The sequence below is a fragment of the Nanorana parkeri genome, unplaced genomic scaffold (assembly GCF_000935625.1).
Source record: "Nanorana parkeri isolate BGI_ZX_2015 unplaced genomic scaffold, ASM93562v1 scaffold1552, whole genome shotgun sequence".
Classification (NCBI taxonomy): Eukaryota; Metazoa; Chordata; class Amphibia; order Anura; family Dicroglossidae; genus Nanorana; species Nanorana parkeri.
Window position 1 is genome coordinate 75,274 of NW_017307820.1, and position 18,279 is coordinate 93,552.

The 18,279-nt window shown below is 49.0% G+C and overlaps 1 protein-coding gene across 1 annotated transcript; it reads left to right on the top strand.

Annotated features, from left to right (window-relative positions):
• The first annotated feature begins 4,979 nt into the window (after positions 1-4,979).
• LOC108798758 (oocyte zinc finger protein XlCOF6-like) lies at positions 4,980-15,733 on the top strand. Its single transcript, XM_018570541.1, has 7 exons — positions 4,980-5,337; positions 9,383-9,489; positions 11,315-11,390; positions 11,719-11,817; positions 11,979-12,028; positions 14,414-14,525; positions 14,694-15,733. The coding sequence occupies exons 1-7, from the start codon at positions 4,980-4,982 to the stop codon at positions 15,731-15,733; spliced, it is 1,842 nt and encodes a 613-aa protein (XP_018426043.1).
• Positions 15,734-18,279: the final 2,546 nt, after the last annotated feature.

The window sequence follows — 18,279 nt, forward strand, 5'->3', positions numbered from 1 at the left end:
CGCCGGCACCCAAACGCGTGGCACATCAGTGCCTGTGGTCCAGTCCAGTGGGATCTGCAAAAAAAGGCTGCAAACACTATTTTTTATGCAGATCGCACTCGACCGGAACGCAGGCACTAGTGTGGCATGCGTTCGGGTGCCGGCGATGGCACCGCGGGTGGTAGGCATGGCTGCACCCCTCCCGCCCCAAAACAAAGTGAGCCGGCCGGGTTGTGTTCCAAAGGCCGAACGCACTCTTGATGGTGTGACAGGGCCCGTAGTCCAGTGTATTTGCATGCATGTGTGATGTGTTTACATGTGTGTTGGTGTACTCCAGTCCAGACAAAAATAGTGCATGCAGTGGAACGGACTGAAGTGGTGTGACAGAGCCCAGAAATACCATAGGACTACATTGGGGTGCCTTTCAGGTGCAGACTAAAACTATTCTGGTCCGGACATGGTGTGAACCTACCCGCAGTTCCAGTGCATTCCAGACCAGACATAATGAGACACGCAGTATTTTTCTGGTCTGGAGCGGTCTGCACTGGTGTGAACAGAGGCCAGAAATAGCATAGGGATACATTAGGATGCATTTTAGGTCTGCAAACAATCTGGTCTGGAGATGATCTGGATGTGGTGTGACTGGGCCCTAAGCCTTCTCAACCATGTAAGGTAGTAATTAACTCCATGTTCTGCCCTTAGGATGCTACAGATTCCTGCATGTCCTGATCTGCTGTTGCTTTCTGAATAGCGACAGGTGGCCTTACTCTTTAATATTCGGGATGCACCGATACCGGTTTCTCAGTATCGGGTACGAGTACCGATATTTTTTATCTGGTACTCGCCGATACTGAATACCGATACCGGAAGTCCCATTAAGGAAGCCGGGCGTTGTGTAATGACTTGCCACACGGCTTCCCGATTAGCAGGGAAGCCATCACCAGGTGACGAGGAAGCATGGAGCTGGCTTTCTGGCCAATCAGGAAGCCGGGGGGGGGCGGGGCGGGTAATGACTCGCCCCCTGACATCCTGACTGGCCAGCTTCTCGATTAATCAGGAAGCCAGGCAACGAGTCATTAAACGGCGCCCGACTTCCTGATTGGCCGGGAAGCCAGCTTCATGCTCCCTCGTCACTAGGCGATGAGGGAGCATGAAGCTAGCTATCTGGCCACTTCAGAAGCCGGGGGGCAGGTAAGGACGCGCCGTCCGGTTTCCTCATTGACCATCTTCCCAACCAATCAGGAAGCCAGGCAGTGAGTCATTACACGCTGCCCGGCTTCCTGAATGGCCGGAAAGCCGGCTCTATGCCCCCTTGTCACCAAGTGACGAAGGAGCATGGAGCCGGCTACCCGGCCAATCAGGAAGCCGGGCAGCGTGTAGTGACTCGCTGCCCAGCTTCCTGATACCGGAAGCTTGGGTATCGGGCTAGGTATCAAAGCATTTGGGCGAAAATGAGTACTGGCCCAAATACTCGGTATTGGCATCGGTGCATCCCTATTTAATAACATACTATGTATTATCACAAGGGTGGGCAACTCTGCCCCGCCAGCTGTTGTGGAACTACAAGTCCCATGAGTCATTGTAAGACTGGCAGTTGCAGGCATGACTCCCAAAGGCATAATGGGACTTGTAGTTTAGACACCTATGGGGGTGTAATGCGCAGTTGCAGCCCGGACATAGAAGACTGGCAGTGCTGGATGGAACTGAGACCATCAGCCTGAGTTAAGTATGGATCTGTGGAGGGGGCAAGTGTGTTAGGTTGGGTATGAAGAGAATAAAAATGACCCATGCCCTTTGTTTGGGACACTTATCCTTCAAACAGAAAATGTATAAATATATATTGTATTTAGTACTTATTCCTCACCTCTGTTGTTCTCCGGAGGAACTTCCTCCTCTTTAATCCTCACATGTTCTTCTTCCTCCTCCTGAGCTTCGATGTCCCTCTGAGTGTCTCCGGGGTCTATGAATAAAGATGAGAGTGAAGCCCCCTGTACTGAGATGTATGAGAGACCCCAGAGAGTGTGTGTTGGGGGGGAGACTGGTCACGTCTCTTGGCTGGTAACACACAATGACATAATGTGAGGAGGAGAGTCAGAGTCTAATAGAGCCTGATGGCTCCTGACTCCCCCACTGGGCACATACCGTCCCCCCATTACTCTACTGACAGAGGAGTTTCCGGGGTCTGTGAATAAAGATGAGAGTGAAGCTCCCTGTAGTGAGATGTATGAGAGACCCCAGAGAGTGTGTGTTGGGGGGGAGACTGGTCACGTCTCTTGGCTGGTAACACACAATGACATAATGTGAGGAGGAGAGTCAGAGTCTAATAGAGCCTGATGGCTCCTGACTCCCCCACTGGGCACATACCGTCCCCCCATTACTCTACTGACAGAGGAGTTTCCGGGGTCTGTGAATAAAGATGAGAGTGAAGCTCCCTGTAGTGAGATGTATGAGAGACCCCAGAGAGTGTGTGTTGGGGGGGAGACTGGTCACGTCTCTTGGCTGGTAACACACAATGACATGATGTGAGGAGGAGAGTCGGAGTCTAATAGAGGCTGATGGCTCCTGACTCCCCCCACTAAACACATTCCGTCCCCCCATTATTGTCTACTGACAGAGGAGTTTCCGAGGTCTGTGAATAAAGATGAGAGTGAAGCCGCCTGTACTAAAATGTATGAGAGACCCCAGAGAGTGTGTGTGGGGGAGACTGGTCACGTCTCTTGGCTGGTAACACACAATGACATGATGTGAGGAGGAGAGTCGGAGTCTAATAGAGCCTGATGGCTCCTGACTCCCCCACTGGGCACCTACCGTCCCCCCATTACTCTACTGACAGAGGAGTTTCCGAGGTCTGTGAATAAAGATGAGAGTGAAGCCGCCTGTACTAAAATGTATGAGAGACCCCAGAGAGTGTGTGTGGGGGAGACTGGTCACGTCTCTTGGCTGGTAACACACAATGACATGATGTGAGGAGGAGAGTCGGAGTCTAATAGAGGCTGATGGCTCCTGACTCCCCCCACTAAACATATTCCGTCCCCCCATTACTGTCTACTGGGTAGCACCAATGGGCGAGTACTTCATATGCCCCATACATGGTCTCTGGATTGAGGATTCCACTTTCAATGCTACAGGAGACTATCAAGCAGTAGCTCCACTCATGCAATACAAGTAGCCATGCTTCCTTGTAGGTGCCGGGCTAATATTGGAGGAAGGAATAAAAAAAGCTATTTGTGGGGCGCTGCCACTGTGCTCCTTGAAAATCAACTAGGTAAGTGGTCTTTTGGAGCACTCACCTAGACCATGGTCCAGCACACCAAGCCAAACGTTGCCTTATGGCGAGTCTGGCTACAACCATCCGGCCAGTTCACCTAAATTTCTGACTTGTGCAGTAATTTGTTCCTCTCTGCTACGGAACAATTGAATCATTCTCATCTGCTTCTTGTATCCTCCATGATGACGCCATGCTGGAGGCGGGCATGGACGCAGCACTACTCTCATTGACATGATGGGTCCTCTTCTCTTCAGATCTTCTCTGAACCTCAAATGGTGCTGATGTGATCAGGTCATCTCTGCTCTCTGAGTGCGGGGCGCCATGGTGGTGGCTCCAGGATGCCCTGAACTCACAGCATGTCCTCAGTCTTCCAGGTTGAATGATGTTGGACGTCATTCAACCACAAAGAGCGAGGTGACGAGTATTACAGCCAGAGCTGCTTTTTCTTTTTAATAAACCGTTTCTTTTTATTGAGCCCAGAGTTACAATCTCTATAGTTCCTCCATTACAAACTACATACGTTTCTTCTTAGAGTTTCCATTAACCCCTTAAGGACCAAGGCCTTTTTTTTTTTCCTTTTCTGTTTTTTGTACCCATGTTAAAATCCACATTTTAGGCCTGAAAATGACTTCAAACCCCCAAAACATATATTCTCTGAAAGCCAAGAACCTGTAGAATAAAATGTTGGCTGTTGCTAATTTTTTATGTTGCACGATATTAGCGCAACTTATTATCAAACCCAAACATTATGTGAAAGATGCACTTAAGTTAAATTTAGTGCCCCAAATCACCAACAAATATCAGTTTTTTTGAATAAAATATAAAAGTTGAGGTTACGACGAGTAAATAGATACCCAACATGCCCAGGTTAAAAACTGTGTGCGTCCCTGAAATGGCGACAACATTCAGTACCCCAAAAAGTCCATAGATGACGATTTAAAAGCCACCACAGGTCATCACTTTAGAGATACACATAAATATTGACCCTAGAATTATTGCTCTCACTCTGGCATGCACGGTGATACCCAACATGGGTAGAGCCATCATCGCTTTCGTACGTAGGCGCGCCCGACGCCTGTTTACATTATGACGCGCATGCTCGCGGGGGCAGGGGACGTAAAACATGTTTAAACATTATTTTTACATTTATTTCACTTGATATTATTTTTTATGTTTTTTTACTTTAATTGCTATCACATAGCTTACAAGCCCCCCATGTGATAGCATATTGGTGGTGACAGGTCCTCTTTAAGGTGATACTGGGGGTCCAAAAGACCCCCAGTGTCACCTTTACACTAGAAATAGGCTATTAACATGCAGATCGCAGGAGCCCAGCACTGACAGCTATGGGACCAGAAGTGATCTGCATCGCTCCCGGTCCCATAGTGTGGGGATGAGATTGGTGAACGGACGTTCGCCACTCTCCTCCCCAGCTTCAGGCCGGCACCCGAGATGCCAGTCCTGGGCCTGCAGGAGGGGCAGCTAAGCCTCGGAAACACAACGGGGGTTTCAGGCGGGGCGGGCAGTTTACCAGCCCGTGGAAGCGATCTGGTGACAGCTGAGTCGCCAGAATCGCTTCTATTGTAAAGCCGACAATTGGCTTTACAAATGTAAACAGAGTCTGTTTGAATGGCCCCCTGCCAGCGATGTGCTGTGTACATCACTGGTCACAAAAGGGTTAAAGTCTCTTCTTACCCAGAGATGGACCCTCCTCCACCGTGCCGTCCTCGTGATGATCCATCGGAGCCTACACTTGTACGATCGCCTGGAAAATAAAATTGCAATAAATAACGCGCCAAAATCACACCAAGGAGAAGGAGCAGTGAGCGGGAAAAGGAAGAGAAGTGGGTGGGAGAAGGAAGAGCAGTGTGCGTGGGAGGAGAAGGAGAAGTGGGTGGGAAGAGGAAGCACAGTGGGCGGGAAAAGGAGAAGCAGTGGGTGGGAGGAGAAGGAGCAGTGGGCGGGGAAAGGAAGAGCAGTGGGCGGGAGAAGGAAGAGCAGTGGGTGGGAAGAGAAGGAGCAGCAGGCAGGAAAAGGAAGAGAAGTGGGTGGGAGAAGGAAGAGCAGTGTGCGTGGGAGGAGAAGGAGAAGTGGGTGGGAAGAGGAAGCTCAGTGGGCGGGAAAAGGAGAAGCAGTGGGTGGGAGGAGAAGGAGCAGTGGGTGGGGAAAGGAAGAGCAGTGGGGGGGGAAAGGAAGAGCAGTGGGTGGGAGGAGAAGGAGCAGTGGGTGGGGAAAGGAAGAGCAGTGGGGGGGGAAAGGAAGAGCAGTGGGTGGGAGGAGAAGGAGCAGTGGGTGGGGAAAGGAAGAGCAGTGGGGGGGGAAAGGAAGAGCAGTGGGTGGGAGGAGAAGGAGCAGTGGGTGGGGAAAGGAAGAGCAGTGGGGGGGGAAAGGAAGAGCAGTGGGTGGGAGGAGAAGGAGCAGTGGGTGGGGAAAGGAAGAGCAGTGGGGGGGGAAAGGAAGAGCAGTGGGTGGGAGGAGAAGGAGCAGTGGGTGGGGAAAGGAAGAGCAGTGGGGGGGGAAAGGAAGAGCAGTGGGTGGGAGGAGAAGGAGCAGTGGGTGGGGAAAGGAAGAGCAGTGGGGGGGGAAAGGAAGAGCAGTGGGTGGGAGGAGAAGGAGCAGTGGGTGGGGAAAGGAAGAGCAGTGGGGGGGGAAAGGAAGAGCAGTGGGTGGGAGGAGAAGGAGCAGTGGGTGGGGAAAGGAAGAGCAGTGGGGGGGGAAAGGAAGAGCAGTGGGTGGGAGGAGAAGGAGCAGTGGGTGGGGAAAGGAAGAGCAGTGGGGGGGGAAAGGAAGAGCAGTGGGTGGGAGGAGAAGGAGCAGTGGGTGGGGAAAGGAAGAGCAGTGGGGGGGGAAAGGAAGAGCAGTGGGTGGGAGGAGAAGGAGCAGTGGGTGGGGAAAGGAAGAGCAGTGGGGGGGGAAAGGAAGAGCAGTGGGTGGGAGGAGAAGGAGCAGTGGGTGGGGAAAGGAAGAGCAGTGGGGGGGGAAAGGAAGAGCAGTGGGTGGGAGGAGAAGGAGCAGTGGGTGGGGAAAGGAAGAGCAGTGGGGGGGGAAAGGAAGAGCAGTGGGTGGGAGGAGAAGTGGGTGGGAAGAGGAAGCACAGTGGGCGGGAAAAGGAGAAGCAGTGGGTGGGAGGAGAAGGAACAGTGGGTGGGGAAAGGAAGAGCAGTGGGTGGGGAAAGGAAGAGCAGTGGGTGGGAGGAGAAGTGGGTGGGAAGAGGAAGCGCAGTGGGCGGAGAGGAAGAGCAGTGGGTGGGAGAGGGAAGAGCAGTGTGTATGGGAGGAGAAGTGGGCGGGAAAAGGAGAAGCAGTGGGTGGGAGGAGAAGGAGCAGTGGGTGGGGAAAGGAAGAGCAGTGGGTGGGAGGAGGAGCAGTGTGTATGGGAGGAGAAGTGGGTGGGAAGAGGAAGAGCAGTGGGTGGGAAAAGGAGAAGAAGTGGGTGGGAGGTGAAGGAGCAGTGGGCGGGGAAAGGAAGAGCAGTGGGTGGGAGGAGAAGGAGCAGTGGGGGGGGAAAGAAAGAGAAGAGAAGGAGCAGTGGGCGGGAAAAGGAGAAGCAGTGGGTGGGAGGAGAAGGAGCAGTGGGTGGGGAAAGGAAAGGAAGAGCAGTGGGTGGGAGAAGGAGGAGCAGTAGGCGGTAAAAGGAAGAACAGTGTGCGGGAAAATGAAGAGCAGTGGGCCCAGGGTAAAGAAGGAGGACGGAGAGGCACCCAGAGCAGCCATGACAGCAGAGAGATAAGTGTGTGTTTGTTAGTATACATGTGTGCAGTCAGAGTGTGTGCACCATTCATAAATGACCCCATTGTATTTCCCCAGAATGTCCCGGTATCTCCCCCATCACCAGGAGCTCCCCCATGTTCCCCTATGTCAGTCTTACCTATTCTGGATTATCAGAAGCCTTCTTTAGTACCGGCATTTCCCTCGCCAGTAGAGATCAGACGCCAAGCGTCGGTCTTGCCAAATCTCCACCCGGCACCTCTCATCATTTTTGGATTCTAAATAAATAATGAAACAGATTTATATTTACATACAGCAGCAGAAGAAATCCTGTTGTCATAGCGATCCGACCAAAATCCGCTGACCATACACGGTTCAATCTGACGGTACAGCTTCCTTTATATCTATGTAGAAGAACAACTGCCTTCCTGACTGGAAATGTAAGTGATGGTCCCGGGATAAGCAGATATCATCCAAAACCAAGAGGCATGTGTATTCTTCCTGGAATCTCCGTGACCTTTGTGTATTTCTTCCAGATCTGTGCAGAAATCCAGTGCGAGACTTGGAGCTTCCTGTAATAAAGACTGCTCACTGCTGGTCTCTCTCTTTGTGCAGGGTGACCGGTCTTGTCTCCGCCCCCTCCTACCCCTCCTATAATAAAGACCGCTCACTGCTGCTCTCTCTCTCTTGTGTAGGGTAACTGGTCTACAGCATTGTTGCCTTCCTTTAGTGCATTACCTACAGCCTGTGATGCTCCTGCAGCTACGGAGACCATCCAGCTGTTGTGGAACTACAAGTCCCATGAGGCATTGCAAGACTGACAGTTACAGGCATGACTCGCAGAGGCATGTTGGGATTTGTAGTTAAACTACAGTTGGAAGGCCGGAGATGCCTAACCTTGCCATTATACACCTTCTGTTAGCTAACTGTGTAACCTCGGCACCCTCGATAGGTTAACTGAGTAGTCCGTGTCGCATTATAACACTGCAATGGAACGCTTCACAAAAGACCGAGGATACAGGTCACAAAGATAAAATATATGCTTCAGGTTTGGGGGACCATACACACCCCGAAAGAAAAGAATGACCCTACCTTACCTTTACTTGTTTGATGATATCCCTTTGCAAAATCTTCTCAGGGACAGGTTCCCTTTAAATGTATCTTGGTCCACCCCAAAACAGTCTAAAAAAAAAGAGTGCTTAGACCCCTTCTCTCATAATGAGAATACATTATTATTACCTCATCCTCACTGGGTACACTCTCCAGCCTCACAATCCCACCAGGAGCATCTTCACATTTTGGACGCCTTCCTCGGACTACAACAAAATGGCCGCCGTCCTTTCGTCAATAACAGACAAACTATCAATTGTGTTATACGATATACTTCCTTGCAACTTTTTGATTGAAATTGACTGTTTCCGTAATTTCCGGTCTATGTGTTTCACTGATCCTTACTGTCTGGTGACGTGCACATGCGCAGAGTGATTTGACTGCCAGAGGTCAGATGCGCAGCCATTTTGTTGTAGCTCAACTGGGGAACATTTCTGTATAGTCTGCAGTGTGTGTCAGTAAGGCTGGAGAGTGTGTGCCCAGTGAGGAGGTAATAATGTCTTCTTATTATTAGCACTCTCTCACTCTCATCATGTGACCCTGACAAATCATCATCTTCCTGCAGGTCCCCCTGATCTATGATGTAGTTCACTGGGTGGATTTCTGTAACTGTTTATAAAATATGGGGTTTGCCCCAGCTGAGCTGCACATTGACTGAAGATCGGGTCCCTGGTGTGCTTGGATCACCTGACTAATATTCACCAGGTTTACCTCCAATCTGATACTTCCACGGCTGGCTGACTATGGAAGGACTCAGACAGCTGACAGCAACATAAACAACTGTCCAGTCCTTGTCAGCACAATTCTGCATTCAGCTCTGTGAGTCCTTCCATAGGCTCGCCTTCTTTAAGCCCCAAAACGCGTTGGCTGTATTTGTATTCTGGATGTCATCAGATGTTTGTTACATTTTTGGGGCTCTTATCACCTGATTTGGTGCTCACATTCGACCCGTTTTCTAGGACGCCTTCCACGTTTATCCTGTGCTGAGCCCTGATAGAGGAGGAGTGGTTTTGCCCCTGAAATGCGTTGGTTGTTTTTTTAAGACCAGTTTACATTTATAAATGATCTTGGTCTCTTTTATCCTTATTTGGTCCTTTATGTATAGTTTGAGCTACTGTCGCCAACGAGGGAAGCCTTGCTGTATGGGAGCCGCCCCGCCTGAGCTATTGAGCTCAGTTGAAGCTTTTCCTTCGTCTGGCTGCACCAAACTGTTTACCTTTCGGGCTCTCTGTCTTTTATCCAGTTTATTTCTTTTCTTTTACTCTGATTTTTTTGTTTTTGTTACAGATTGACCCTTACAAGCCAAAATATTTGCAGCATATGGATCCATAGACGTATTTAAGAAGGACACGAGGACGGACGCCATGATGGAGAATCCTTATCCCCAGAATTCCCTACAGGAAGATCACAACATCTCACAGCAGGTGTATATAAGGGCCATTTAACCCTTTCAATGTCAACAGCTAGTGTGTGCTGCCTTTCATCTGCCCATCACAGCCACAAGGCCTGGCTCCCAGAGACAGATGCATAATTGGATTTGTAGTTTCACCATAGCTGGAGGGCAAGAGTTTGCCCACCCCTGCTCTTTATTGTGTCTCCCCCCCATCTTAAATTGCAAGACCTTAGAAAAATGAACTCCAGCTTCCAGGGGCAAGAATGATGTCAATCCTCGCCTGGAATTCTGGGACAGCCGAGGATCAGCGCAGCGAACTCTCCTGAGATTTGGGATCGATAGCTTTGCCGGGATCCCAATGACCTCACCCTCACGTAGGCGAACAGGTTGCAAAGCCGCAGTCTAAGGTTTCTTTTTTTTTATTGGGGGGGTCCAGTGATTTCGGATGGGGAATGGGTGCCACAGTATAAGGCAGTTTTAAGATACCCCCCCAGGAGGTGTGTCCATGACAGCTTGGGTTCAGAGCAAGTGGGATGAATGTCGCTTGCTGTCAGTCAACCTGGAAGACTGCGGATGTCTAGTGGCAGAAAGAATGACTGCCGGGCAGCTTCCGTTTACGGGGGAATTACAAAAATAAAGATTACTTTTGCTGGGAAAAGATTTGTAACATATAAATCTGTTGTCCCGGCTTTAAAAGAATAGCATTTCCTGTTGAGAAGACCGATCACCCAAGCCAGCTAACTGGTGACAAGTCTCATCAGCGCCCCCTACCAGCTCTGTAGGTTTTACCTATAGCAAGTCGGGCACCCTGCAGACTCCTCCTCTTTACACCATCGGAAGCTGAGGATCGGTGTGTTGGGAGATGACATCACCTGGACTTCAGTGAGGGATTTCTATGGACAGAAGAGAGGTACAGGGGTGGGTTGACCATATTCAGAAAAAAAACATTAGACTTCCCAGGGATGGTTTAAATAATACGGGGTATCACATACCTGACTGGAGACTCAGCTGAGAAGGGGGCTGCCTGTGCACCTCTCCTCCCACACCTCTGGAAGTAAGGACAGGAGATGTAAGGACAGAGCGGAGCACAGGTGTCTGGCTGGTTCTTAAGGAGGCGCTGGAGTGCATTGGACCAGCTGGTGAATCAGCTGGACCGAGGTGACACCGGGACCTCTTGAAACCTGAGCAGGCAACGGGTATGAGGCCAAGGAAGCGCTGGCAGGATGTTGTTGCTCGGGATGCTGACGGAGCGATCCACCAAGTGGCAGACCAGGAGGCAAGTCAGGTTCAAGCCGAGGTCATACACAGGGAGCCGAATCTTCAGGTGCCGAATCACAGATCAGCAGCAGGGTCAGGAAACGTAAGCCAGGGTCATACACAGGAGATCAGAGATCAGAGGTACCAAATCAGGAGGAGGAGGCGGAGTCAATTGGTCAAAAGCTGGGTTCATACACAGGACGTCAGGATACAAGAACAGAGTACAGGGCACACAGGGACAAGCTGAAGACCACTCAGCAACTTGGTCATGGCTTCATGTCTGTTTAAATAGGATAGTGTGCACGCTAATGAGCGTCCACCTGTACACTAACAAGAGCGTTTCTGCGCGCTCACGTACCTGCGATATTGCGCATAAACGTTCCCGTATGCACGCGTTCACGTGCTAAAGCGCATTTTCCAAGAACTTTGGGAAATGGATTGCATACTTGTGTGCATGCACATTTTTGAGCAGGAGTCCATCTGCAGGTAAGTCTCTTACACGGGGAGATTATCCTTTGTGACCTATAAGGACGATGACCAGAGGAAAGAGATAAAGCATTTATTATATTTTTAACCTATTGGTATTTTGTATTTTCCAGAGTGGCAGCTGGATTCCGGTCAAAGCTAACGTGAAAGAGGAAACAGAAGAGCCGTATATGAGGGGTGATGTGCTGTGTAAAGAAGAGGAAATCCCTCCAGAGATCAGCACAGGTGAGGAATAAACACTAAATCCAGAAAAGAGTCCCAGATTCTCCTTGTTCAGTCACTACAACAATCTCTTCTTCTCCCCCCTCCTCTGTCAGTAGACAGTAATGGGGGGACGCAATGTGTTTAGTGGGGGGAGTCAGGAGCCATCAGCCTCTATTAGACTCCGGCTCTCCTCCTCACATCATGTCATTGTGTGTTACCAGCCAAGAGATGTGACCAGTCTCCCCCCACATACACTTCTGGGGTCTCTCATACATCTCAGTACAGGGGGCTTCACTCTCATTTCTATTCACAGATCCCAGGGACACTCAGAGAGACGTCAAAGCTGAGGAAGAAGAAGAAGAAGGACGTGTGAGGATCAAAGAGGAGGAAGTTCCTCTGGAGATCAACGCAGGTGAGGAATATACACATCAAAGCAGAATATATCAATATGGCTCTGTCAGGAGGGAGATGGGATGGAGCAGTCCTCACACTTATACATTATAATAATGGTGGTCCACCATTAGCTGTCCTTTGGTCAGAGTAACTAATCCTACTAAGGTGGCTTTGTTGCAGGCATCTCAACTAACATGTCAAAGCTCCTCAATCACACTTGTCTTGCCACGGTTGGACTATCCAGGTTACAGTGTTTGCCTTTTAGCTGAAATAGTTGGGCTTGCACAGACTGCTTTGCGCCAGTCTGTTTCCTTTTAAAAAACATTATAACATCACATTTGTGTCAATGTGTTTGTTTCATACAGAGGTGTCCAGGAACAGAAATACGCCAGAAGGATGTCCCCATCCTCTGTATTCCCGGGATTCCATACAAGAACATCATGAGATCCCTCAGGAACATCGGGAGGATCAGGTAGATGGGACTGAGTGTTTTCTCAAAATAATGCACAGAGGAGATTTGTAAAGAGAGAAGTATAGGGAGTTAAAGAGGAAATCTATCTGCAAATATCATACATACTGTATATATAATATACACTTACCGGCTACTTTATTGGGTACACCTTGCTAGTACTGGGTTGGACCCCCTTTTGCCTTCAGAACTGCTTTCATTCTTCGTGGCATAGATTCAACAAGGCGTTGGAAAAATTCCTCAGAGATTTTGGTCCATATTGACATGATAGCACCACAGGCCCAAAATGTGCTGAGAAAATATCCCCCACACCATTACACCACCACCACCACCAGCCTGAACCGTTATATACATACAATGCAAGATGGATCCATGCTTTCATGTTGTTTATGCCAAATTCTGACACGACCATCTGATTGTAGCAATTGGTGTTACCAAGCAATTGAACAGGCGTACCTAATAAAGTGGCCGGTGAGTGTATATCATCCATTATCAATCACAGAACCCTAGGGTTCCTCCAGAAGTTGCTAAGGATTCCTTCTGTAGTGAGCAGTGGCAAATTTGACCACCTGTCTGATGGCACCTGCATAGTTCCAACATTACTTGACAGTAATCTTTTTAGCTTTAAGAGTGACATTCTTCCCACTGGCCACCAAAGTAAGGAGCATTCTTCAAATTGACCCCAAATGTAAGGAACATACTTCAAACTGACCATCTGTGTAAGGGGTATTCTTCTTTCCTCTGACCATCAATATAAGAAGGCCCATCTCCAACTGACCACTAATGTCAGGGAGCCTTACCATGACCACCAGCATTGAGAGGGCCTTCCCCCACTGGCCACCATTGTAAGCGTAGGGTCTTTTCCACTGACATCCAATGTAAGGGAGCACGACTATGACCACCAACATTGAGAGGGCCTTCCCCACTGGCCACCAATTTCAGTGAGTACCTCTTCCACTGACCATCAATGTAAGGAGGCACTTCTCCATTGACCACCTATGTAAGGGTAGGTCCAACATTGAAAGGACACCAACAATTGTCAAATTATTCTATTAACTAGATAGGTATAAAATTGTATGATGGTTTAATTGCTTTCCAACTAATGTTATTGTTGACCTTTACTTTTGTATACGCACTAAAAAAACTTGAATAAAAAAAAAAAGAAAGGACACCAACATTGAGAGAGCTGTCATCATATGACATCAACATTGAGAGGGCCTTCCCCACTGGCCACCATTATAAGCGTAGGGCCTTTTCCACTGAAGTCCAATGTAAGGGAGCACTACCATGACCGCCAACATTGAGAGTGCCTTCCCCACTGGCCACCATTATATGCGTAGGGCCTTTTCCACTGAAGTCCAATGTAAGGGAGCACTACCATGACCGCCAACATTGAGAGTGCCTTCCCCACTGGCCACCATTATATGCGTAGGGCCTTTTCCACTGAAGTCCAATGTAAGGGAGCACTACCATGACCACCAACATTGAGAGGGCCTTCCTCACTGGCCATTAATTTAGGCAGGTGCTTATTCCATTGACTATCAATGTATGAGGGCCCTTTTCCATTGACCACCAATGTAAAGGTAGGGCCTTTTATGCTGACATCCAACGTTAGGGCACGCTAACAGTTTCACTCTCTGCTTTTCTTATCTGGATATCATTCATTCCTGCGCATTCGTTTTATAATAATTACTGGAAAAAATGTCCCTGAGACCTGGAAATTATTTTAAAGGTTCCTTTACCTGTGAAAAATTCGAGAAAGGTTGTTATACCTGTTTTTCCTACAGGTCTTCTGGACAGGCTGCTGACATCTTGGGCGCTTCTTCTTCTCCAGCAGCAGTAGGTAGTCCTCACCGCTACACTGAACAGTATTTATGTACTGATATGTAAGCACTGTTTAGAGTAATAAGACTTTGAGCCAAAGCTTTGCAGTGACATCAGCCCAGGGGGCGTGTCCTTGACAGCCTGGGCTCTGTGGAACTCTGTGGAACTCTGTCATTCAACCCGGAGGACTGGTGACATCTTGTGGCAGAAAGGAATTACTAGATGATTTTTTTTTATACAGTTGCATGTTTATATTTTATATGTTATATGATAGTACTTTTTTATGTATATTTGGCTATTTTTATTACTTTGTATTATTCAGGATGAAAATGTGATTGTTGTTAAAGTTGAAGTGAAAGAAGAAACAGAAGAGCCGTATGTGAGGGTTGATGAGCCGTGTAAGGAGGAGGAATGTTCTCCAGAGGTCAGCACAGGTGAGGAATAAACATCCAGAAAAGAGTCCCAGATTCTCCTTGTTCATTCACTACAACAATCTCTTCTTCTCCCCCCTCTTCTGTCAGTAGACAGTAATGGGGGGACGGTATGTGCCCAGCGGGAGAGCTTCTATTAGACTGCTGTTGACCATGTCTTCTTTCTTCTAGATGGACTGCAGAGCAGTAAGGATGAAGAGAAATGTTCCGTTATCTCCCCGAAAGCTGCAATAGAAAATGATGCCGTTGGATGTTATTCTATAGAAGAGAAGCTCTTTCCATCCATTCTCCATCCAGAGCATCACAGCACCAATCGATCCTCCAATCCCTTTATTTATAGCTTTCCAGACCACCATCCAGCTCAAAGAGGAGTGGAAATGTTCCATTGTACCGAGTGTGGCGCCCATTTTACCGACAGAACACAACTTCTTTCACACCGGAGGTCTCACGCGGAGAAGGAATTCTCGTGCCGCGAATGTGGCAAATGCTTTACCCGTAAATCGACTCTGACCAAGCACAAAAGGGTTCACACTGGAGAGAAGCCATTTTCCTGCTCAGCGTGCGGGAGGTGTTTTTCTGCGAAAGACAAACTCGTCATACACCAGAGGATTCACACCGGGGAGAAGCCCTTTCCCTGTTCAGAGTGCAGCAAGTGTTTCAGGCAAAAGTCCGACCTGGCTACTCACCGCCGGAGCCACACGGCTGAGAAACCATTTTCTTGTTCAGACTGCGGGAAGTGTTACGCGTGGAAGGACCTATTAATCAAGCACCAGATGAGCCACACAGGGGAGAAGCCATATTCCTGCGGTGTGTGCGGGAAGAGGTTTACTGAGAGGGCGCTGCTTTCCATACACGAACGAGTGCACACGGGAGAAAAGCCGTATACCTGTTCGGAGTGTGGCAAACGTTTTACCTGGCGGGCGTCCCTTGTCTCGCACCAGAGGACTCACACGGGGGCCAAGCCTTTCTCATGCTTGGAGTGCGGAAAATGTTTTGCCAATAAAGGAAACCTTTCCGCACACCAGATAACTCACATCAACCACCATCCGTATTCGTGTTCAGAGTGCGGCAAAGGGTTTACACAGAAATCAAATCTGGTTAGACATGAGAGGGTCCACACTGGCGTTCAGCCATATGCCTGTTCTGAATGCGGGAAACGGTTTACGAGGAAATCCACCCTTATGTCACATCTCAGCTCTTACGGGACATAAGATGTGGACTGTGCGTCAGTTTTCTCAATTTTTAGAGTGGAGTTCCAAGCAACAGCTTACAGCAGGGATGAAATACACTGTATACCCAAAGGTGTGGGGATACCTGACCATCACACCTACAGTATATGAACTGGTTGGACATCACAAGCCAATACCATGGACATTAATGTGAAGTTGTGCCTCCTTTTTAGGTCCACTCTTCTAATGAGGCTTTGCACAAGATTTTGGAGTGTGCCTGTGGAAATTTGTGTCCTTTCAGCTAAAAGAGCATTTGGGAGGTCAGGTACTGATGTTAGATGAGAAGACATGAATGAGCATTCCAGTTCATCTATGAGGAGGTTATGGGTCGAGATGTAACCAAGGAAGCAACAAGACTGAACCAGGGTCCGCACCGCCAAACACCACTCCATTCACACATGAATGTCCCTTGAAGTAGGATAACCAACACTTTTCAGTTTCAGTCTCCTCGTTCCCCTTTCTCAGTGCCTGCATTGCCAAACACCACTCTGTGCACAAGTTCTCGTCCCTTGAAGTCCACTGGGTAACCAACTCTTCTCGGAGAAACACCCCTGGTAATGATGGACAGAGAGTGTAGGGCTGGAAGAGGGGCACGAGTGCCTGATGAAGTGGAAACACCCGGAGCTGGGGATGCAGGTGGACCAGTCTGAAGGAAGATGATGGCAGTCACTTACTGGAATATGATGTCAGCAATGGGTGAAGCTGGCACCGGTGCAGAGCCGAAGTAAGGAACAAGCCGGGTCACGATCAGCCAGGCAGCGAGGTACAAATCAGCAAACTGAGGCAGGGTCAGGAGCAGGCCGGGTCGGTAATGTGCCGGTCAAAGCAGAGTGCAATCAGCAAACGGAAGGAAGGTCCAGATCAAGCCAAGGTCAGGGGCATGCAGCAATCAACAGAGTCCAAGAACAAGCCGGGTCAATATCAGGAACAGCAGAATCAGGAAAAGAGACACAGGAAGCAGGGCACTAGCTGAAGAACTCCGAGTGCATGCAAGATGCAAGTTTAAATAGGCCTTTTGGCGCCGTGAGTGAACGTGCGCATTAGCGTCTGCGCGCATGCGCACAATTACGAGAATTACCAGCACGAAAATGTCTCACACACACATGCGCAATGGCTCTCACAGTACCAGTTCTATGACTGCTTGCTGCATTTCTCTGACAGTAGGTCTAAGAAAGCACCTAATCCCCCAGATCCAGCTCAGTGTAAGTTGCCATGGTGCAAGAGACATGAATCTTGGCAATACTGGTAAGAGTGCTCAGCTGATGAGAACAAAACTACGGAAGGGATCCAAAGAACCCTCACTGATTGGCTCCAGATCCACCAAGGATGGATGACCTAACCCTAGGAGGATAGGTCTTACCAAGGCAACAAGACATACTCTGTCCTCAGCCGAGAATACCTGCCGTGGGAGACTAGTGTATTCTGCCTGCTGACAATCTAGGGAGGCACCAGGCCAACCAGCAATTATCTCTGCCGGCCAAGCAAAGATCTGAGGTGCACCTACAGTCAATGTGTGAACCTCTACTCTCAGACCGGAAACTACTGGTTGAGAAGAGCCAGTTCCCTAGGCATTGTCTTAAAGAGAAGCAGCACAAGCAAGGTCAAGGCTCTTCGCATGATCCAGAACCGGGGCAAGACTACCTTTCCTACCATAGGACTCCCACTTTTTCTCGGTGGTGAAGGCATAGCAGCATGTAAATGGTGTCTGAATCAGAAAACCAGCCCAAGGCAGGATCCACCGACGTGAAGGGAACTACCTGTTTTGAAAAGCCATACAGGAGTTCAAGGCATGGTGGTTCCCTACTGAGCGTAGGAGACACAAGGAGAAGAAACCTGTGCTGGGTCTAGTGCCTTTAGCATCCAAGGCAAAAACAAAGTGCAGCCCCACCATGATCCGTCAACTACCTCAGAAACAAAATTGGCAGGCACAACTGTTTTGTGCCGCCATCTTGCTGAAGTGCCCAAGGCAACTGCTTCTAGTTTTATGCTGTACACGGCCCTCCTACATTGAAACTGTGTTTGTTTGCTGCCTTGCTGAATAAAGTTGCAGGATAAACCTGCTTCTACTGTTCCTGGGTGTCCCTGTCTGGTGTATGATTTATCAAAGCCAATACCGGTTGAGCCCACCCCCCTTACAATATGTATTACATATGCTTCACAAGTAAGGGAAAAGTATGGGTCCACTTTAACGATGCATATTTCTGGGCTACTGATACCAGGAGTCATGGAGGGAGTGCTGGAAATACCTGCTTCCTGCTGGGAACACAATGGGCCTAATACAGGCAGGGGATGGCACAGTTGAGTCAGTACTTCATCAGCTTCGCTAAACCATTTTACCGCATTGCTGTGAATATCCTATTATTTGATCCATGTTTAATACAGATTAGGGGCTTGTTCGCCCCGTGTGCGGTGACCTGGGTTCATCTGCACAGATTAATGCTTGTAATATCTGGCTCCTTCTATCCCAGCGCCATTTTAAAATGGGGAGTGAGTAGGGTGGATAAGAAAAGGAAAAGTCAGGTAAGCAG